Here is an 18526-nt window from a genome sequence, read left to right as displayed (position 1 = left end):
CTGTTCTTCTTCTAACTGTATTATAAACTTCCCAGATCTCCACTTACTATGGCATAGTAACAAGGTACACTTTGCTGTTCAATTGAACTGCCAAGATACCATAAGGCAAATAATTAAGTAAATTAATAAAAATGTCTTTTGAAAAAAGGAGAACATAGTATAAGTATATAAATGTAATGCAGCTGTGATCTTTTCAGGAATTACGACTGAATTTGTGATATGTAATACCAACAAAAGTCATACCACATTTGCCTTATGTTAATATTACTGTTGACATTGTTTACTTTCATTATGTTACTGAAATACTATTTATGTACATCTTTATTATAAAACAGTCAGACATAAAATGGTAGTTATATGTGTATATATGCAAATGTGTTGCTAGCTATGACTTTGCGGAATAGTTCTTGAAGGAAATGTATACAGATGTGTAAACTTTGCAATCAGTATTTAACTGAACCTGAGGAATAAAACTCAGTTTCTAGAAAGTAATGATCTGTTTGCCTTCCACAGGGCCCTCCAGGACGTTCAGGTCTACCAGGTGCTGATGGTGTGCCCGGGCCCCCAGGCACCATGCTGATGTTACCGGTAAGATACAGGATGTGTTCCAAATCTTGTACTATGACTTCTGCACTCTGACTGCCTAAGAGCTAGTCAGCAAATGTCATAAAATGCTTGTGAATACTTGTATCTTATCTTTTTTACATTGAGATAAATGTTTATAATGTAACAGCAAAATAAATAAATTCAAGATTCTGGTTTTCCTACATAGAATAATAAAGATATAAGTGAACTGGCTCAGAATTTGAAACATTAAACCGAGCAATAATTTGTTTAGCAATAATGCATAGAACATTGGTCAAAAATGTATACATTTTAAGGATGTCTCCTTTCTATAGTAATGTGGCAATGCAAGATGTTTTATGTACATGCATGCTTGCATATATATATACCTACCTACACACACACACACACACACACACACACACACACACACACACACACACACACACACACACACACACACAGAGGTGCACACAGACAAGTGCATGGACGCACACACACACATACAAACATGTGCACATGCACATACACACACACACACACACACACACACACACACACACACACACACACACACACACATACTTTTTATGTTGTTTTTTTTGTGTATGTTCATGGACTTAACCTCCACTTGAAACTCTGTTATTGCATAATTTAAGACCCCTTTGTTAGGAGCACCACAAATTTCTGACAGACTTAGTGATTATAGACATTTAAATCAGGGGCTATGTTTAAATCCTTGTCAGCACCTCAAAACAGTTTGATTAAAAATTATGTGACCTGGAAGAACTGCGCGCAATATGGTTTGTGAACCCTGTTTTTTTTTTCTTGTGGGATGCATGCCATGCACACCCATTATGCAGGGGACTTCACCTTCTACACTCTGAAACTTAATGTAATCAACTCCCAAGTTTATTACACCATCTACCTGCTTAACTGCATAAATACTGGACATTTTAACAAGGTGTCTTTATTTCTCCCATAGGGAGGATATCAGAGAGAGAAAGAGTTTCCCAGATCTGCTAGCTTAAGTGATTTTATCTGCACTAATCATTCATACTCTGTTTCTAGTTTATTACACCTGGGGACAAATGCAAACTGTAATTGTAGATACCCTTTTCTGGCATAGTACATTTTAGCTATGCAAACATTTCTAAGTAAATGACTAAATGCTAACCACTCTGTATGTTGAGTTTTGTTACTGGTGATAATAACGTGACAATATTTTGTGTTGCAGCTCATATAAGTAGTGCTTCTAACTTTAGAATAGTAGTACATATGCTGCTGTATTAAAAACACTCAAAATAATAAGATATTTAATCAATAGCAGATGAAAGACCCTTGATATATGCTATAACAAAATCTTGGATTCAGGTCACTTAGAAGAAGCCATGTAATTCAAACAAAATAATACAAATTAAAGTAATGAAGAAAATGTGTGCTTGTGTGTGTGTGTGTGTGTGTGTGTGTGTGTGTGTGTGTGTGTGTGTGTGTGTGCGCGCGCGCGCGCGCGTGCACGTGTGTGTGTGAGAGAGTGTGTGTGTCTAGGCTAGATAACTAGGAATTAGTTGTCAGGCTGCAAAGCATACTTAGAAGTGTGAGTTAGGTGGAATGAAACAGATCACCTTTTATGTGATATTATTTCCTCAGTGTAAATAAGATATCTCTGCCCTTAGTGAGGAGAATATGCATCAAGTGCTTGATGGTGCTATTAATATTAATTGCAATGTATTTATCTTTCAGTAGTTCAGAAAGGGAGGGGTTATGCCTTTATTTTTGCCCCATGTGGGATATATTGCCCCATTACACCCCCTTATGTATGTAAAGTGGATGGGAAATTCTGAGTTTCATCAGCATCGTGATCATCAGATTGTGAAACTACAGGTACAATTGACAGAATTTGTACACTATCAAAGTCTGTAATATCTTAGAACATTCCCCCTGCTCTGAAGTGCAGTACTCACTGACCACCTTACACTCAGGGTAGTTCATAGTATCATATTTATTTATTTATTTACTTATTTTACATTTGTTTGCTGGCAAAGTCTGCCTGGGACAGAACCGATTTTCAGAGGAGGGCCAGGGGGTAACACTCCAGACACGTCTTTGGAATCAGTGTTATCCCCTGCTCTGAGGTACAGTGGTCAGTGACCACCTTAATCTGAGGCAAGTTTGTACTGTCTCAGAGTATTCCTCCTACTCTGAGGTACAGTGATCAGTGATCCCCCTACTCTGAAGCTAGTTTATAATATGTTAGAGTATTCTCCCCTGCTCTGAGGTGCATTGGTTAGTGACCACTTTACTTTGAGACAAGTTTGTAGTATCTCTTTTACTTACCCTACTCTAAGGAGCAGTGATCCCCCTTTCTCTAAGGCTAGTTTATAGTATGTCAGAGTACTCACCCTACTCTGAGGTCCACTGATCAGGGATCACATTACTCTGAGGTTAATTTATAGTATTTTAGAGAATTCCTGTTTCTCTGTGTTGCAATGGCTGATGGCCAACTTACTGTGTGGCTAGTTTGTAGTATCTCAGAATATTTCCCCTACTCTAATGTGCAGTGGCCGTTGAATGCATTACTATGAGGCTAGTTTACAGTATTTCAGAGAATTACCCCTGCTCTGAGGTTCAGTGGTTAGTGGCCACCCTATTCTGAGGCTAGTTTAGTACTATAAAGTGCAGTGATCAGTTTATGGTATGTCAGAGTACTCGCTCTACTCTGAGTTGCAGGGATCAGTAACCCCCCCCCCCCACGTAAGTCAAGTTTATAGCATGTCAGAGTACTCACCCTACTCTTAAGAGCACTGATCAGTGGTTGCATTACTCTGAGGCTTTTTTCTTCTTCTTCTTCTTCTTTCAGCTGTTCCTGTTAGGGGTCACCACAGAAGGTCATCTATTTCCATTTCTTCCTGTCCTCTGCATCTTAGTCTGTCACACCAACCACCTGCATGTCCTCTCTCATCACATCCATAAACCTTATCTTAGGCCTTCCTCTTTTCCTCATACCTGGCAGCTCAATCCTTAGCATCCCTCCTCAGCACATGTCCAAACCAGTAGAATATCACCTCTCTGGCTTTGTCTGCAAGCCATCCAACCTGAGCTGACCCTCTAATATACTCATTTCTAATCCTGTTCATCCTCATCACACCCAATGCAAATGTTAACATTTTTATCTCTGCCACCAGCTGTTACTCATCTCTTTTCTACAGTGCTAGCTTCTCCAACTCATATAACATACTGGTCTCACTACTCTCTTGTAGACCTTCTCTTTCACTCTTACTGATACCCGTCTATCACAAAGCACTCCTGACAGTCTGAAGCTAGTTTATAGCATTTCAGAGAATTGCTCCTTCTCCGAGATACAGTATTTTGTGACCACCACAAAAAATTGACAGTGCAAACAATTTAAAAGAAAAAATCCACTACACTACAGTGTAAACCCATATAGCTATTTTTCGATAAACTTCACTAAAACAGAATGTTTATAAAAGGAACTTTGTTAAACTACATGTTCACCTGAATGATACATATTTCATTTGGTAGGTCTACATTTTCAGTTCAAAACAAATTTTACAAATTTTAGAAAATATGAGGACAATTATTTAAGTAGTGAACTATATTTTTAAATCTCTGCAGCTATTATTAATTGACTACAGCTTTGCTGACTGCATTAGCAGCTCAAACTCAGCATGTTATACAGATGTAGTGATTTTAAATACAAAATGTACCACTGGATGGAAAGTATGCAGCTTTTTTTTACTGAAAGCATTAAAGCAGGCATATATTTTTTCATGGGTACTTGGCCAGACATTAAAGTACATGGATCAACTACCTTAACAAATGTTCCACAATGTGATAGAACATGAAATATTTAAATGTGGAACATTTTAAGGCCAGAACCATTACAATGTACATATATTTCAGTATGAGTATATAAAGAACAGCAACTCAAGATGTTCATGTACAGAGCTGAGAGTCTTTATGTAAGACATATTATTTTGGTTATTAGCAACATATGAGTGAGATCTGCTAAGTGTTGTACAGGGATATAAACCTACTTAATGCACACAGAGGTGAACACTACTGAAGATTGCATCCACAGAGAAATGATCTTCAAGGATCCACTTTGAAAATCATTTTTCTGGGGATACAGTGTTATCCTGCACCCCACTGTGGAGAACCTGAATCCTCAATCCTGCACATATGTATTTCAACTCCAAGATTACAGACACAGGAAAAATGAGTACTTCTGTTCCTTTTTCTTCCTTGTGGTTATGCTGTCACTGAGTCATTATATATGTCTGGAGTGTATGCAGAGGTGCTGCATGGAAATTTGACTTCCCCCTGAAAAACAAGGTGCCCAAATATACATTTTACCATTAATCGGGATGTGCATTCTGCAACATTCTGATGATTTGGTAGGAGTAGATTATTATTTCTCAGTTTAATTTCTTGGGATTCAAGTACACAACTGTGTGTGTGTGTGTGTGTGTGTGTGTGTGTGTGTGTGTGTGTGTGTGTGTGTGTGTGTGTGTGTGTGTGTGTGTGTGTGTGTGCTCACATGAGCATGAGCAGGCCTGCTATTCTGGGAATAACACTAGGCCTAATTTGCAAAGCATAATGCTTTTAACTGCGAGTTAAGTGGAATGAAGCAGATTCTTCCTGTGAAGAGATGCCTTTCTGTCAGTGTGGCAAAGGATCTCATTCATTAATTGGGAAAACACACAGCCAGTGCATGGTGGTTCTATTAAGTTTAATTGTAATGTATTTAGCTTTTAGCAGTTCAGCAAAGACTAACAAACACAAGGAAGTATCACAACTGCTAGCAGAGAAAAATAATGTATTATGCAAAGACAGCAACTTGGGACAATATGTATATTTGCTGCATGATTACAATTTTATTTATTCCATGCTAAATAGGTAAACCTGGTCTGAATAATCCATTTTCATCCAGTGTCTGTTCAAACGCAATGAGATACACAGTATATCCAAGTACAAGAAATTATAGAAAGCAAGATACATTGTTATACAAAGTATACCAGAATTTCTGTGATATAGTTGAAAATATATGCAGTTTAACATATATACATTAAAAATTCTGTCAAAGTAACATAAATTACTTAAGTAATTAAAGTTTTCTAAACTATTCAGGGTTAACCAAATTTCACAGACATAAACAGACAAAGTTAGAAACCATAGTGAAAGCTAAGCATCATCCAGAAATGGGTTGAAGAGATATGGGTCTGAAGCAAGTGTTTATGAAATCTTATTGATGGATTGAAGGGGAAATGTAATTTATGTGGGAACTGCTGCAATACACAGGAGTTGTTAACTTTTGTTTTTAGATGAGCATTTTTCAGGTGAGCAAAGGGTTCGCTATAAAAATTGTGGCACTCCAAATGTCTAGTGCTGATACCCCCAAAAAGACCAAAAATGCTGGAGAAGACTGCGTCTTGAACATCACTCTTTTCCTTTACTGCACCCCACCCCTCTTATTTGGGGGAGCAAGCACTGAACATACACTAAAATTCTATATACTTATTCCAAGATCACCATTTCTTGGGGAAAAGGGAATATCCTTGACAAACAGCCATCATAGACTTAGAATGCATAAATCTGTTTTTTCAGCCATTCAGTTACCATGCTTCAGGATTTGCTCTAACAAGTCCTGCCATTTCTAATGGTTACCAAAGAAAACCCTTTCCTTACACGAGACTCTGAAGCTATGCAGGAGGCATTATATGAGAACATTTAGCGGCAGGAAAAGATTTGTAGTTATCTGATAAGCAATGCAACATCATAGCAATGATGTAAACTGTTGGAATGTGATGTAGGATTGTGCTAACCAATGAGGAGAATTAAGACTCGCAAGAAAATATTAATGCTAGTAGCTGGAGTTTATGGCATTAAAGAAGTCAGTCATTGGCTAAATAGTAACTTCTGTGTGAGGGTAGAAAATGATTTTAGCGAGTAAGGAACCATACCCACTTTAAATGTATAGTCAAATTGAAAGTGTAATAAAGGGAAGTAAGGGCAATTGAATACTTTAGAAACTTATAGCAGATTATCTCAGAGACAGCTCTGAAAGTATGCTACAAACCAGATAGTGGTGAAGCAGTAAGGGTTCTGATCTAATAATTTAACTTAAGCTACAGTTACCAGAACCAGAATTTCCTTTGGTCTTAATATTTTAAATTTCTTAATTAACAAAGGCTGTTGGGGAGAAATGTTCTTCAATTTGTGAGTGTCCGATTGTAATTTTAAGTCTTAATAATTCTAGTCCTAAAATTATGAAAATGTAAGGTAACTTAACATTCAAACAAAGAAGGAAACCTCAAATGACATAATGTCATTCTGAAGCTGATGAATATCCTCTTTGCCAAATAGGCAAAGTGTTGCGAGCTTCAGAACATAAACAGATATGTGAGCATGTAAGCAGACAGTGACCCAAACAAACATTAAACCCCACAACAAGTAATACATAAATAATAGTGTAATGTTGATGCATAACCCCAGCACTATTTGCCCACTCTCAAACCAAAGGTAAGTATCTAAATAATAAATGCCTAAATAAAAAAATGAAATAAAGAAAGAAAACAAACAGTATGTATAAGTTTAGTTTGCTTGATGATTAGGGTCTAAGTCTGCATTCACAATGGTGATTATGATATGGAATGTCTTCAAGTATTTATATGACATTAAAACAAAAAAAAAATAAGGAGGCTACAGAAAATGAAATTAGTAATACTTTGGCTGTAGAGCTACAGCTCTAATCACTAGAGTAACAAGAAGCTCAGCACGTTCCCCTGCAACTATGTGTGTTAAACTATTGCAATATATGCTCTATGGCTCCATCTTGCATCATTTTCTGTTTTCTTTCGATGTTCCCAAGCTGCCGATTCTTTGTCTTTTCAGCAAACAGGATATCCAACAGCTTTGGAATTAGGTTATGTCATTTGAGGTTTCCTGCTTCAACTGATAGAAAGGGAAAATGTGTGTACATGTTAAGCTAACAGTGACTGCTGAAAGTTGCTGTTATACATTTAAAGGTTTTTTTTTTTTTTGTTTTTTTTTGGTGGGGGCAAGCTGGCCTGCATCCTAAACACCCATGGTGCTTTTATATACTAGCACAGAGATAGTCATACCTTGGAGAAGAGGAACTACTCAGACATTTCAGCAGTTTCAGAATAAGTGTGCATTCCATATAGATGACATTAAATTCTTGCAACTCCATGGATCATGGTCCTTGAACATACAATGGCAACCCGATTTATGAGATTGTAATCATGTGACTGGTGTTTTACTGTAACATTAGGTACAATGATGAGACATTGGTATTTGATCTAAGTTATAGCAGAACAAGTGATTATAAAATAGAGCTTATAATATGGTATTACATAGTATATATATATATATATATATATATATATATATATATATATATATATATATATATATAGTTACTTTATAGTTAAGGAAGTATTTAGGGATTGAGTGCTTCTGAGTGTCACCAAGAAGTAAAACAATTTATTCAGGAAGAATTATTCAATGAAATATGTATATATAAAATAGTAATATATACAATTATAAAATCAGTTTGTGATTGCAATCATTTTCAATGTATTATTATTATTCTTACACATACATAAACATTTAGAATATTTTTATTTCCTGATCTGCAATGTAAAATAATTGTACAAGAGTTTCATTAATTTACATTTACAAATTTAAGTTCAGAGATGTTGTAGAAAAACTTATATATTGCAAATGTTGAGTCAAGTAATACAGAGCATTTCACTCTGCTTTTTACTTCTCTTACTTATAGTTCCGGTTTGGAAGTGATGGTGAGAAAGGACCTGTCGTCTCTGCTCAGGAGGCACAAGCTCAAGCAATTCTTCAACAAGCTAGGGTAAGGGGTAACAATCAGAACATTATAGCATGGCATGCACATTTCTGAGATGTTGGATATAATTTGGAGCACATCAGTACTTCTATTATGACAGTTTTCCAGACTATTCTGTAAATATAACTGAGTTCTCTACTGTTACCAACTGTATTTTTCACTTTTTTTAATACATATGTGAGCGTGTGTGTGTGTGTGTGTGTGTGTGTGTGTGTGTGTGTGTGTGTGTGTGTGTGTGTGTGTGTGTGTGTGTGTGTTTGTATGTATATCTATCTATCTAGGGTCTATATTAGATTCTCCAAAGCCGACAATATCGAAGCTGATATTGTCGACATGAGAATAGTGAAAGTGCACAACACTGAACGTGTAATCAGAAATCTCTGTAAGGGGAGATTTCCATTTACTGCAATGTAGTGCGGTCTCGGAGTTGGTATATTTAAGTGGGGGGTGCTGCTTAAACCCGTTAGTGTACTTTTTTTTTCATTTTTTTTTCTGTTTTTATAAGTTTGATGTTTGAAAACATCGACCATATGGTGTCGACCATATGGTGTTCAATGTTTTCAGACGTTAGTCTTATAATATAGATCGTATCTATATATATATATATATATATATATATATATATATATATATGTATATACATATACATATATATATATATATATATATATATATATATATATATATATATATATATATATAAATATATATATAAATATATATATATATATATGTGTATATACATATACATATATATATATATATATATATATATATATATATATATAGATAGATAGATATATGTATATACACATACATACACACACATACATACATTCACTGTTCTTTAGGTTAATTGGGTTAATTGTTTTGTTAGATACAAATTTGAATGTCTACACATTTTGTACAAGACTGGACCAGACAGTCAAGAAGAGAAGGTAAACACTTGCACCACACCACACTCATCACATAATCCCTCAAAACCTACACCACCAAAACACACACATAGAAACACAAAACACACATCTATATTCATGGAGGCTCTCAAAAAAAAATCTACCCAAGCAACAGGGACCTCCAAAGCAGAAATGCAAGCAACCTCCACCCCCAACACAACCCAAATGACACATAGCCCACAAACGCAGTGTGCCACTCAACCACAGCCCATAAGGCATAACAACGTACCTAACACTCTAGTTATAGGTGACTCTATAGTCAGGCACACTGATGTTCCACTCACCAGGCTAAACAAGAAGAAGTCACTGTCAGCTGCCTGTCAGGTGCCAGGATCCACCACATAACGCATGCACTCAGGTCACTCCACAGCAAGTACAAATATGATTCTGTCATTGTCCATGTTGGTGTGAATGACCTGAGACGTACCTCACTGGACTACATGAAAAGAGACATGGAGGAGCTTTCTGATCTTGTAGCCCTGGCAGGTAGACCCTAGCCCTGAGTAACATCCTGCCATCACCCAGAATGATACCACAGTACAAGGACAAAGTGATTGACTTCAACAATTGGCTAAGCTTCTGGTGTCATTCTAAGGGGATCCAGTATCTGTCTGCCTGAAATGACATGATGAACAAACCACGATGCTTTGCCAGAGATGGCCTGCACCTGTCACCCTTGGGATTCTGGATACTGGCTAAGGCTCTTGCCACCCCTGTAGTGACTTTTTTAGACAAGATTCAAATGACAAATTCACCACCGTAACAGGTACAAGCAAGCAAAATCTGAGGGTAATGCTACTGAACGCTAGAACTTGAAACCTCGAAATGCACTCACTCTAGGAACTCCTTAAAATGGAGAACATCGACATCTGTGCAGTGACAGAGACCTGGTTCATGGCTTCAGAGAGAACCCCTGCATTACCTGGCTATAATTCATACCACACCTTTCGGCCACCGAACTTGGACCGAAGCACTAAAGGCGGAGGCATGTCCATATTCATTAAGGATACCCACACTTCCAGGCCAGTTGCTCAGCATAATGCATTTGAGATTATCCAAGTGCAACTAACTCTGGGAAAGACCGCAATGCAAATTGTAGCTTGCTACAGATCCCCCACCATGCCCCAGGATTCCCACTCCTCATTTCTTGATACACTGGAAAATATTAGGGTACAACCTAACACCCTAATAATGGGTGATTTCAACTACCCCACCATTAACTGGGAAAACTTTTTCTGGAATTCATAAATTCCAATGCCTTGGATCAACTTATCCACACCCTCACCAGGGGCAGCAATATCCTAGACCTGGTCATTATCAACATGGGCAACTGGTGTTCCACACCGGAGGTCAATTCCTCGTTGGTCAGTTCCGACCACAAGCAAATCACCCTAGACATCCACATCCCAGTCCCACCCTCCATTAGGGAAACCACAATGAAAAGTTTCTCCAAAGCCAACTTCATGCCTCTTAAGACAGAAGTGGCAAACTTCACGACACCCATGCTGATGGACAATAGAGATACGACTGCTGAATCCTATACAATTGCACTTTATAAGCACTTACACAAGTGCATGGATCATGCAATCCCTAACATAGCCAAGATGCTATCCTCCAAAAAAAGGAAGCCAATCTGGTGGTCCCCTGCTGTAAACAAACTCTACATCAGAAGAAAGAAACTGTTGCAAAAAAGGGTAAAATCCCATGATTGGAGAAACTCCATGGTCAGCCTCAGTAAGAAGCTGAGATCCCTCATAAAATCCTCTAAAGCTAGTTACGAAAATAAAATCGCCACTGATTCTAAAGACAACCACAAACCATTCTATAGCTATGTCAAGAATCTCAATGGCAACACTCAGATCTTCTCAGAGATACAGCACAATGGCACTAAATATACAGAACCAACTGATATTGCCATCATCCCGGCAGACAGGTTCAGTGCTAACTTTACCCCTCTCTCACCCCCTAGGGGGCCCATCTCTGTACCAGAAGAATGCAAAGTACCTGTAATAACAGCTGCACAGGTAAAAAGCACACTCTCCAAAGCCAAGAACACAGCATCCACGGGACCTGACAACATCCCAGGCCGCGTTCTACATGAACTACAGAACGAACTGGCACCCCACCTAAGTACCATGTTCAACCATAGCCTCACCTCAGGCTTTGTGCCCACTGAATGGCGCACAGCAACAGTTATCCCACTCCACAAAGGGAGAGCCACCATGGACCCTGGGAACTACCACACCATTAGTTTGACAAGCCTGGTCTGCAAGGCTATGGAGTGTATCATCATGGAACTTATCAACAATGACATTGGTAATCTCCAAACTCTGGACCCTACCCAGTTTGGGTTTGTAAAAGGCAGATCATGTCTCCTAAACCTGATAGACTTCTTTGAAGTGGTCACCAAAGCTGTAGATGAGGATAAGGTGGTACACAAAGCCTATGTAGATCTTGCCAAGGCTTTCGACACCATCCCCCACTCTGGAATTATAAACAAACTCACTAAACTAGGTATAAATCCCTATGTCACAAGATAGGTTGCCAACTGGCTCACTGACCAAAGTAGCAGACTCTAAATCCAACTTCAGGCAAGTGACAAGTGAAGTACCACAGGGTTCAGTCCTAGGTCCTCTCCTGTTTGGTATCTACTTCTCTGAAGTACAGGCTAACACAGAAGGTCTTTGGCTAACAATGTTCGCAGATGACTGCAAACTAGGAGCCATAATCAAATCTCTTAACGATGTGGACATCCTACAAAAGGGCCTCACTGAGACAGATGCCTGGTGTCAAAGCCATGGCCTGAAGCTCATTACCGAAAAGTGCATTGTCATCCCTTTTGGTAAAAACTCTGTACCCATGAACTACCACATAGGCGGTAGTCTACTTAACACCGAAGGTGTGAAAAGAGACCTTGGGACAGGGGGGACAGTAGTCTCTCCTTTGATAATCACATCGCCACAGTAGTCAGAAAATCCTTCTACGTGGCACACCTCATCACAAAAGGTTTCTCATCCAGGAAACAAGAGATCATTGTTCCCCTCTACTCATCACTCATTAAACCCATTATAGAGTACAACGCCCCTTTTGCTATGTACCTCACAAGACATCTACAACAATTGGAAAGGCCACAGAAATACCTCACAAAGAGGATTACCGGCCTCAAACAGATGCCCTACGCAGACCATCTCAAAAAACTCCAGCTTTACTCTGTCGCATATCACCTACTCAGAGGTGATCTCTGCCTAATTTACAAAGCTATGTCAAACCCAGAGCTGTTGGACATGCTCCACATAATGAAATCCCAGTCCCTCTGAGCTACACGTTCTTGGGACCTAAACCTTGTCACCACAATAAACAGAACATGCTGGAGGGATAGATTCCTGTCTCAGAGACTTCCCATACTCTGGAACAAACTACCTGTCTCTATCAAACAAAGCTCCTCATTAGCACTCTTCAAGAAGAATCTTGATGATTGGATGGGAGATAGGAAATTCATCCCGGGGATCACTTCTGTGGCTCTGCTTTACAGGGGCACAGGAAAATAATTTTCTTGGGTGGCAAATGCCAGGGTACTGTTTGGCTATGCTTATCTAGGCCCTAGGGCCAATAGCCTAGTACCTACCTATGAACCTATGTGCTTCTTTATGCATTGCATAGCCTTATGTCCTATGTAGTGTTTGAAAAGGGTCTTGTATCAGCACACCATCTGGGTTAAGAAACTATAAATAATTAGGTAAAGAAATAAACTGGCACAGTCATTATGAACTCTTCTATAGAAAACATGCACAAAAAATGTTAAACGAAGTAATTTGAAATACCAAACTCTATGTGGAAACATTCTAACTCTTATAATTCTTAAAAAAATGTAATAATTAAATGTTACTATTTTGATGAAACTGTTTAAAAGCATGTGAAATATTTGATAATATAAGTATTCCAGAAAAGGATGTCCTTTTATTCCCATGTTGCAGTATTCAACATATGAGTTTACTCCTCTTGCTTTGCAAATGTCCAGCCAGTATACAAAAGTTTTCAGTCCCTGTATGGTGCATGGGACATTGACGTGGCTCAGGAAACATGGGCCATAAAAGTGTTGTCTGCATGCAACACCACTCAGAACTTCTCAGCCGCTAATTGAATGCCAGGTGTTCCTGCCTTCCCAGTTGTCGGATTCAAGAAATCATATAAGTGCCCTTTTGGGGAATCTTTCAGTCCTTTTCTTTCATTAAATGCTTGTTCATGTCATCCAGAAAGGGCAAGTGTAATGCGGCTATCAGATACCTCACAATGACTCCCATGATCACACGATTACAAGGCCTGCTGCATTTGTCAGGCATTTGTGCCCAAGACATTGCGCAGCCATCTGCATGCCCTTGACTTGTATTTAGAAAATCAATGGTTAAAACAAATAGTTTTAGGGATGGAGACTTCCTACAACGTACCTACAGAAATGCCAAAAAAGAAAGCCAAGACTATACAGCCTACCACTTCAGCTGTTCCTCTAGTGTCCGACCCTCAGCCTGTGGCCGATGTCAGTCTGGTAGAGGAATCAGGCTCATTTGCCTCGGATATAGTGGGACCTACATGAAAACTGTACAATCCCACATGAAGGGCATGTCCATAGAGGCTTTATCGGCATTGGTTTCCGACACCAGGGGGGGGGACCAGCACTTTTGGTAGGTCCGTTGGATGCCTCCAGTTTCTTACAGACTCCAGACTCCAGCCTTCCTCCCTTCAGATGCCCGCCAGGTCTCGAAAAAAGAAGGAGATGAGGAAGCATATTTCTAGTCCCACTGAAAGCATGCCTGACTAGAAGGCTTTCAGCCAAAGTTGTTTAATGCATTCATGGCCTTACGTCCTACCTCTGCAGGGACTACTAACATTCCTCATCCCATTCTGAGTCCAAGACCTCATACCACAGACCCAACCATGAGGGAAGAGGAAGATCTCTCTGACCCTTTATCTGAAGATTCAGTTTCCTACACTTCCAGCTTTCTTCTCCCTTGGGGTATATTTCCCCAGAGGAAGAATCTGTTGACCCTGACTCCAGAGTTGAGGATATGACTTTTGGGAAAACCATCTCCAAAATGAAAGAGCATTTTAAGTGGGAGTCCTCTGAAATGACTGAGGTCCAAAAAAGACATTATGACCTAATTCAGATGGATGGCCTAAGCCCAAGTGCTGTTCACACAATTCTCCCTGCCTTCTTGGATGCCTTCTCCTCAGCATCTTTAAATCCTGACTCACAACCACCTGCCCCACACAGGCCTGATAGACTTTATAAAGTCCCTGAGACTGCTAAGTACCTCCTTAGGTGTCCACCAGCAGACCCTGCCACCATCTCCATTTCCACAGATAAGGCATCTAAACTTTTACCTGCCACCACTATCCTGCCTGCTGACAAAGACAGCAAAACCATGGAGCGTCTGGGTAAGAAAATCCACACCTCTGCCACTCTGTCCTTCAGGGCTACTAACTACCAGACCCACATGGCTAAATATGCCTCATCACTCCTGGAGAAAGCCTCCAAAGAGTTGGCTGATACACCAGATTGTGCTGCCAATGCCAAACTGTCTTCCCTTCTAGCTCTCATCTCCCAGGTCACCAGGCACTCAATAAAGTGCAGCTATGATGTTGCTGAAGCCTCAGCAATGTCAGCAGCATCAGCAGCTGCCTTAAGAAGGTACTCCAAGGTTCCAAGAAATGATGGTCCTTGGAGATCAATTCTAGACCTCTCGTATCTCAACATATTCTTAAAGGTTTCAACCTTCACGATATTGACCCTACCAACCCTTTTTCCTCTTCTTATCCCTCAGGGGTCTATGGCCACCTTAGATATAAAGATGCCTATCTTCACATCCACATAAAGCCCATCTTCAGGAAATACCTGAGGTTCTTGGTAGGCCCTTCTCATTTTCAATTCTCTGCCTTGCCCTTTGGGCTTTCCACTGCACCCAGGGTTTTCACCAAATGTGTGGCTCCAGTGATTGCCTTCTGAAGGACAAAGAGATCCAGGTATTCCCTTATCTGGATGACCTGCTGATATAGGCAGACAACAAGGGGCCCCTTCTGCAACATATACACCTGGTTGTGTCTCTCCTACGTTCTCTCGGATTCCATATAAATTACCCAAAATCCCACCTGGAACCTACTCAAGACATTGTCCTCTTGGGGTGTAGAATTCAGTCAGATGTAATGAAAGCCTACCTTCCCCCACAAAAGGTGGAAAACTTGACAGAACCCCTACTTCTGGTCCTTTAGTCAACAGAATTGACAGCAAGGTAGTACCTCAGGCTCCTGGGCTACATGGCAGCCATTATCCCCATGTTACTATTAGCAAGACTTCATATGAGAAAGCTGCAATGGTGCCTTCGGTCAGTCTGGACACAACACTCCCACCCATTGGAGTACAGGGTTACCCTCCTACCATGCCTCAAACTAGAAATGCAGTGGTGGTTGAAACAAGTGACCCTCAATCCAGGTCTTCCCCTTCAACCACCCTACCCACACAGATCATCCACACAGATGCCTCAGACGTGGGCTGGGGAGCAACTATGGGCCATCATACAGTGCAAGATCTGTGGACAGAGCCACAAAATTAAGAACACATCAATGTTCGAAAGATGAGGACAATGCTCTTGTCCCTTTAAGCCTTCTAACCATATCTTCAGAAAGGCCCACTAAAGATTTTCATAGACAACAACACAGTCCTGTGGTACCTCAACAAACAGGGAGGGACCAAGTCCTACTTAGTTTGTAGACTAGCTCTCCTAGTATGAGAATTGGCCACCTGACAGGGGGTGACTGTGCAGGCAGTCTACATTCCCTTTCTACAGAACTCCCAGGCAGACCATCTCAGCAGAACCATCACAAACAACCACAACTGGATGTTTCACAGGGATGTCTTCCTGGATCTGATCCACTGGTGGAGTAAACCTCACATAGACCTCTTTGCCTTCTCCATCAACAAGCAATGTCCTGGATTTTGCACCAGGACACCACATCCTTAGACACTGGCAACAGTGCACCCCCCCCCTTTCCACTCATCCACAAGATCCTGCTGAAAATCCAGCAGGACAGACCAAAAATCTTGTCAGTGACTCCCCCTACTGGACAAGACAGCATTCATTTCACCCTACTCTTACAACTACGCAAGGGCTAACACCTCAAGTTACCCTTCAGAGTGGACCTTCGCACATAGCACAAGGGATCCCAGATACACTCACAGTGGCAGTCACTACACCTCATCCTGTGGCTGATAGGATCCTGATCCCTTTCAGACATCTTTACAGTGAGGATGTGCTCACTGTCCTGCAGGAGGCCAGGAAACCAAGTAAAGAAAATCATACCTTTCAAAGTGGAAGAGATTTAATATATGGCGTCACAAAAGTCAGTTGGTCCCACATGCAAGCGAGACCACTCTAGTTCTGTCTTACCTGTGTGAGTTACTGCAGACAGGCTTGGCCTATTCTTCCATTAAAGCCCGGTTGTCAGCTATTTCAGCATGCCTTCCCCTGGAACCCCCTCTAGCGTTCAGACTACTAGCTAAGCTGTTTCTCAAAGGGGTTCTTCTCCCTGGATGTTCACAGACAACTCAGGTTTTACCTGCATGAAACCAAGCCCATCAGATAGGCTGATCAACTCTTTGTCTCCTTCCATCTCAGAGCCCTGGGCAAGGTAGTAACCAAACAAACTATCTCTACCTGGATTTCCAAAGCCATCACCTTCTGCTACAAATACCATGGGAAATCCCTGCAAGGCACTGCCAAAGCACACTCCACCAGGGATATGGCTTCCTCAGGAGCCTTCTTCAAAGGTCTGGATACATCTACCATTCTTGAAGCAGCCACTTGGTCATCAGTGCACACCTTCACCAAACATTATAAGTTAGATCACATTTCCAAGGTCAGGGTGGGTTTTGCCAGGGCTATCCTTCACAGACTCCTGGAAACCACCTCTAGACCACCACTCCTTCCTTCAGCGTGAGCTTTGGCACTCAGCCATATGTTGAATACTGCAACATGGGAATAGAAGGACATAGAAACGTTGTGTAAAAATCTTACCATCACCATAGATGTCCTTCTCTTCCATGTTGCAGTGTTCCTTCACACCCTTCTTCCCCTCCTGTTAGGCTGCATTTCCCTTTCTGGGTGGCACAGGACTGGCATTGCCCTTACTACGACTGGTCTGACTGGGACTTACAGTTCTGAGGGCCGGAGCGTGCAGACGTCACTTCTATGGCCCACGTTCCTTGAGCCACAACAGATGTCCCACACACCATACAGGGACTGAAAACTTTTGTATACTGCTTGTTCATTTGCAAAGCAAAAGAAGTAAACCCATATGCTGAATACTGCAACATGGAAGAGAAGGACATCTATAGTTGCAAGATTTTACACAACTTTTCTTTATTGTTTTATGAGATGTGAGCAGATAATTGCAGTAAGTTGGCATGAATTAACAATTTAAAATGATCTAGAAAGAGTTTCCATTTCAGTAACATAATATAATAAGCTATATGCATATACTCCTATGCTTGCTTAGAAGCAAATGTGTAAGAAGAAATAAAAAAATATATAGTACATAAGCCGAAAGGCATATAAAGGGTATAATAAATATATGAACATCAAGCAAATAGACATAAACTTCAAAAGTCAGGTAAACTAAGTATTTATAGTCAATGCATCTAATGGCAATAAAATCAGCAGTAAGTAGACATATCCAGTAACATGTATACCATTTCAAATTGAGTCAGTTTATTTCTGTAATGCAACACTGTGGTATATTGCTATTGAGCTGTGGTGTTATTAATAAGTAAACTTTGTAATACTAATGAAATATAGCAGTGGATAACTGAAGGAAATACTGCAGGTGCCTGACAATGGCAAAGTTTACTGCTCTGCTGTATGATCAAATTCACCTATAAAACATGCATGCTTTCAATTTAAAGACATCACTAAGGCAGACAATAGTGAAAATAATAATAGGTCATGTATATAAAGCAAAATGAGTAGTCAGATAGTTTATTTGCGACTATACATTCTTATGTATACACATACTCATATTACACACACACACACACACACACACACACACGCGC

The 18526-nt window shown here is 40.1% G+C and overlaps 1 protein-coding gene across 7 annotated transcripts in view; it reads left to right on the top strand.

Moving 5' to 3' along the window:
- The window catches only part of COL11A1 (collagen type XI alpha 1 chain), a 625054-nt gene that overhangs the window by 266676 nt on the left and 339852 nt on the right, over positions 1–18526 (top strand). For all 7 annotated transcript variants that reach the window (XM_044085726.1, XM_044085723.1, XM_044085729.1 and 4 more), the window contains 2 exons: positions 514–588; positions 8390–8473. In XM_044085726.1, the coding sequence (XP_043941661.1) occupies positions 514–588; positions 8390–8473 (159 nt within the window). The remainder of the gene's footprint in view (positions 1–513; positions 589–8389; positions 8474–18526) is intronic.

This window comes from Protopterus annectens, chromosome 10.part0 (genome assembly GCF_019279795.1).
Source record: "Protopterus annectens isolate FY-2018-M chromosome 10.part0, PAN1.0, whole genome shotgun sequence".
NCBI lineage: Eukaryota > Metazoa > Chordata > Ceratodontiformes > Protopteridae > Protopterus > Protopterus annectens.
This window is presented reverse-complemented; position numbering and strand designations above follow the sequence as displayed.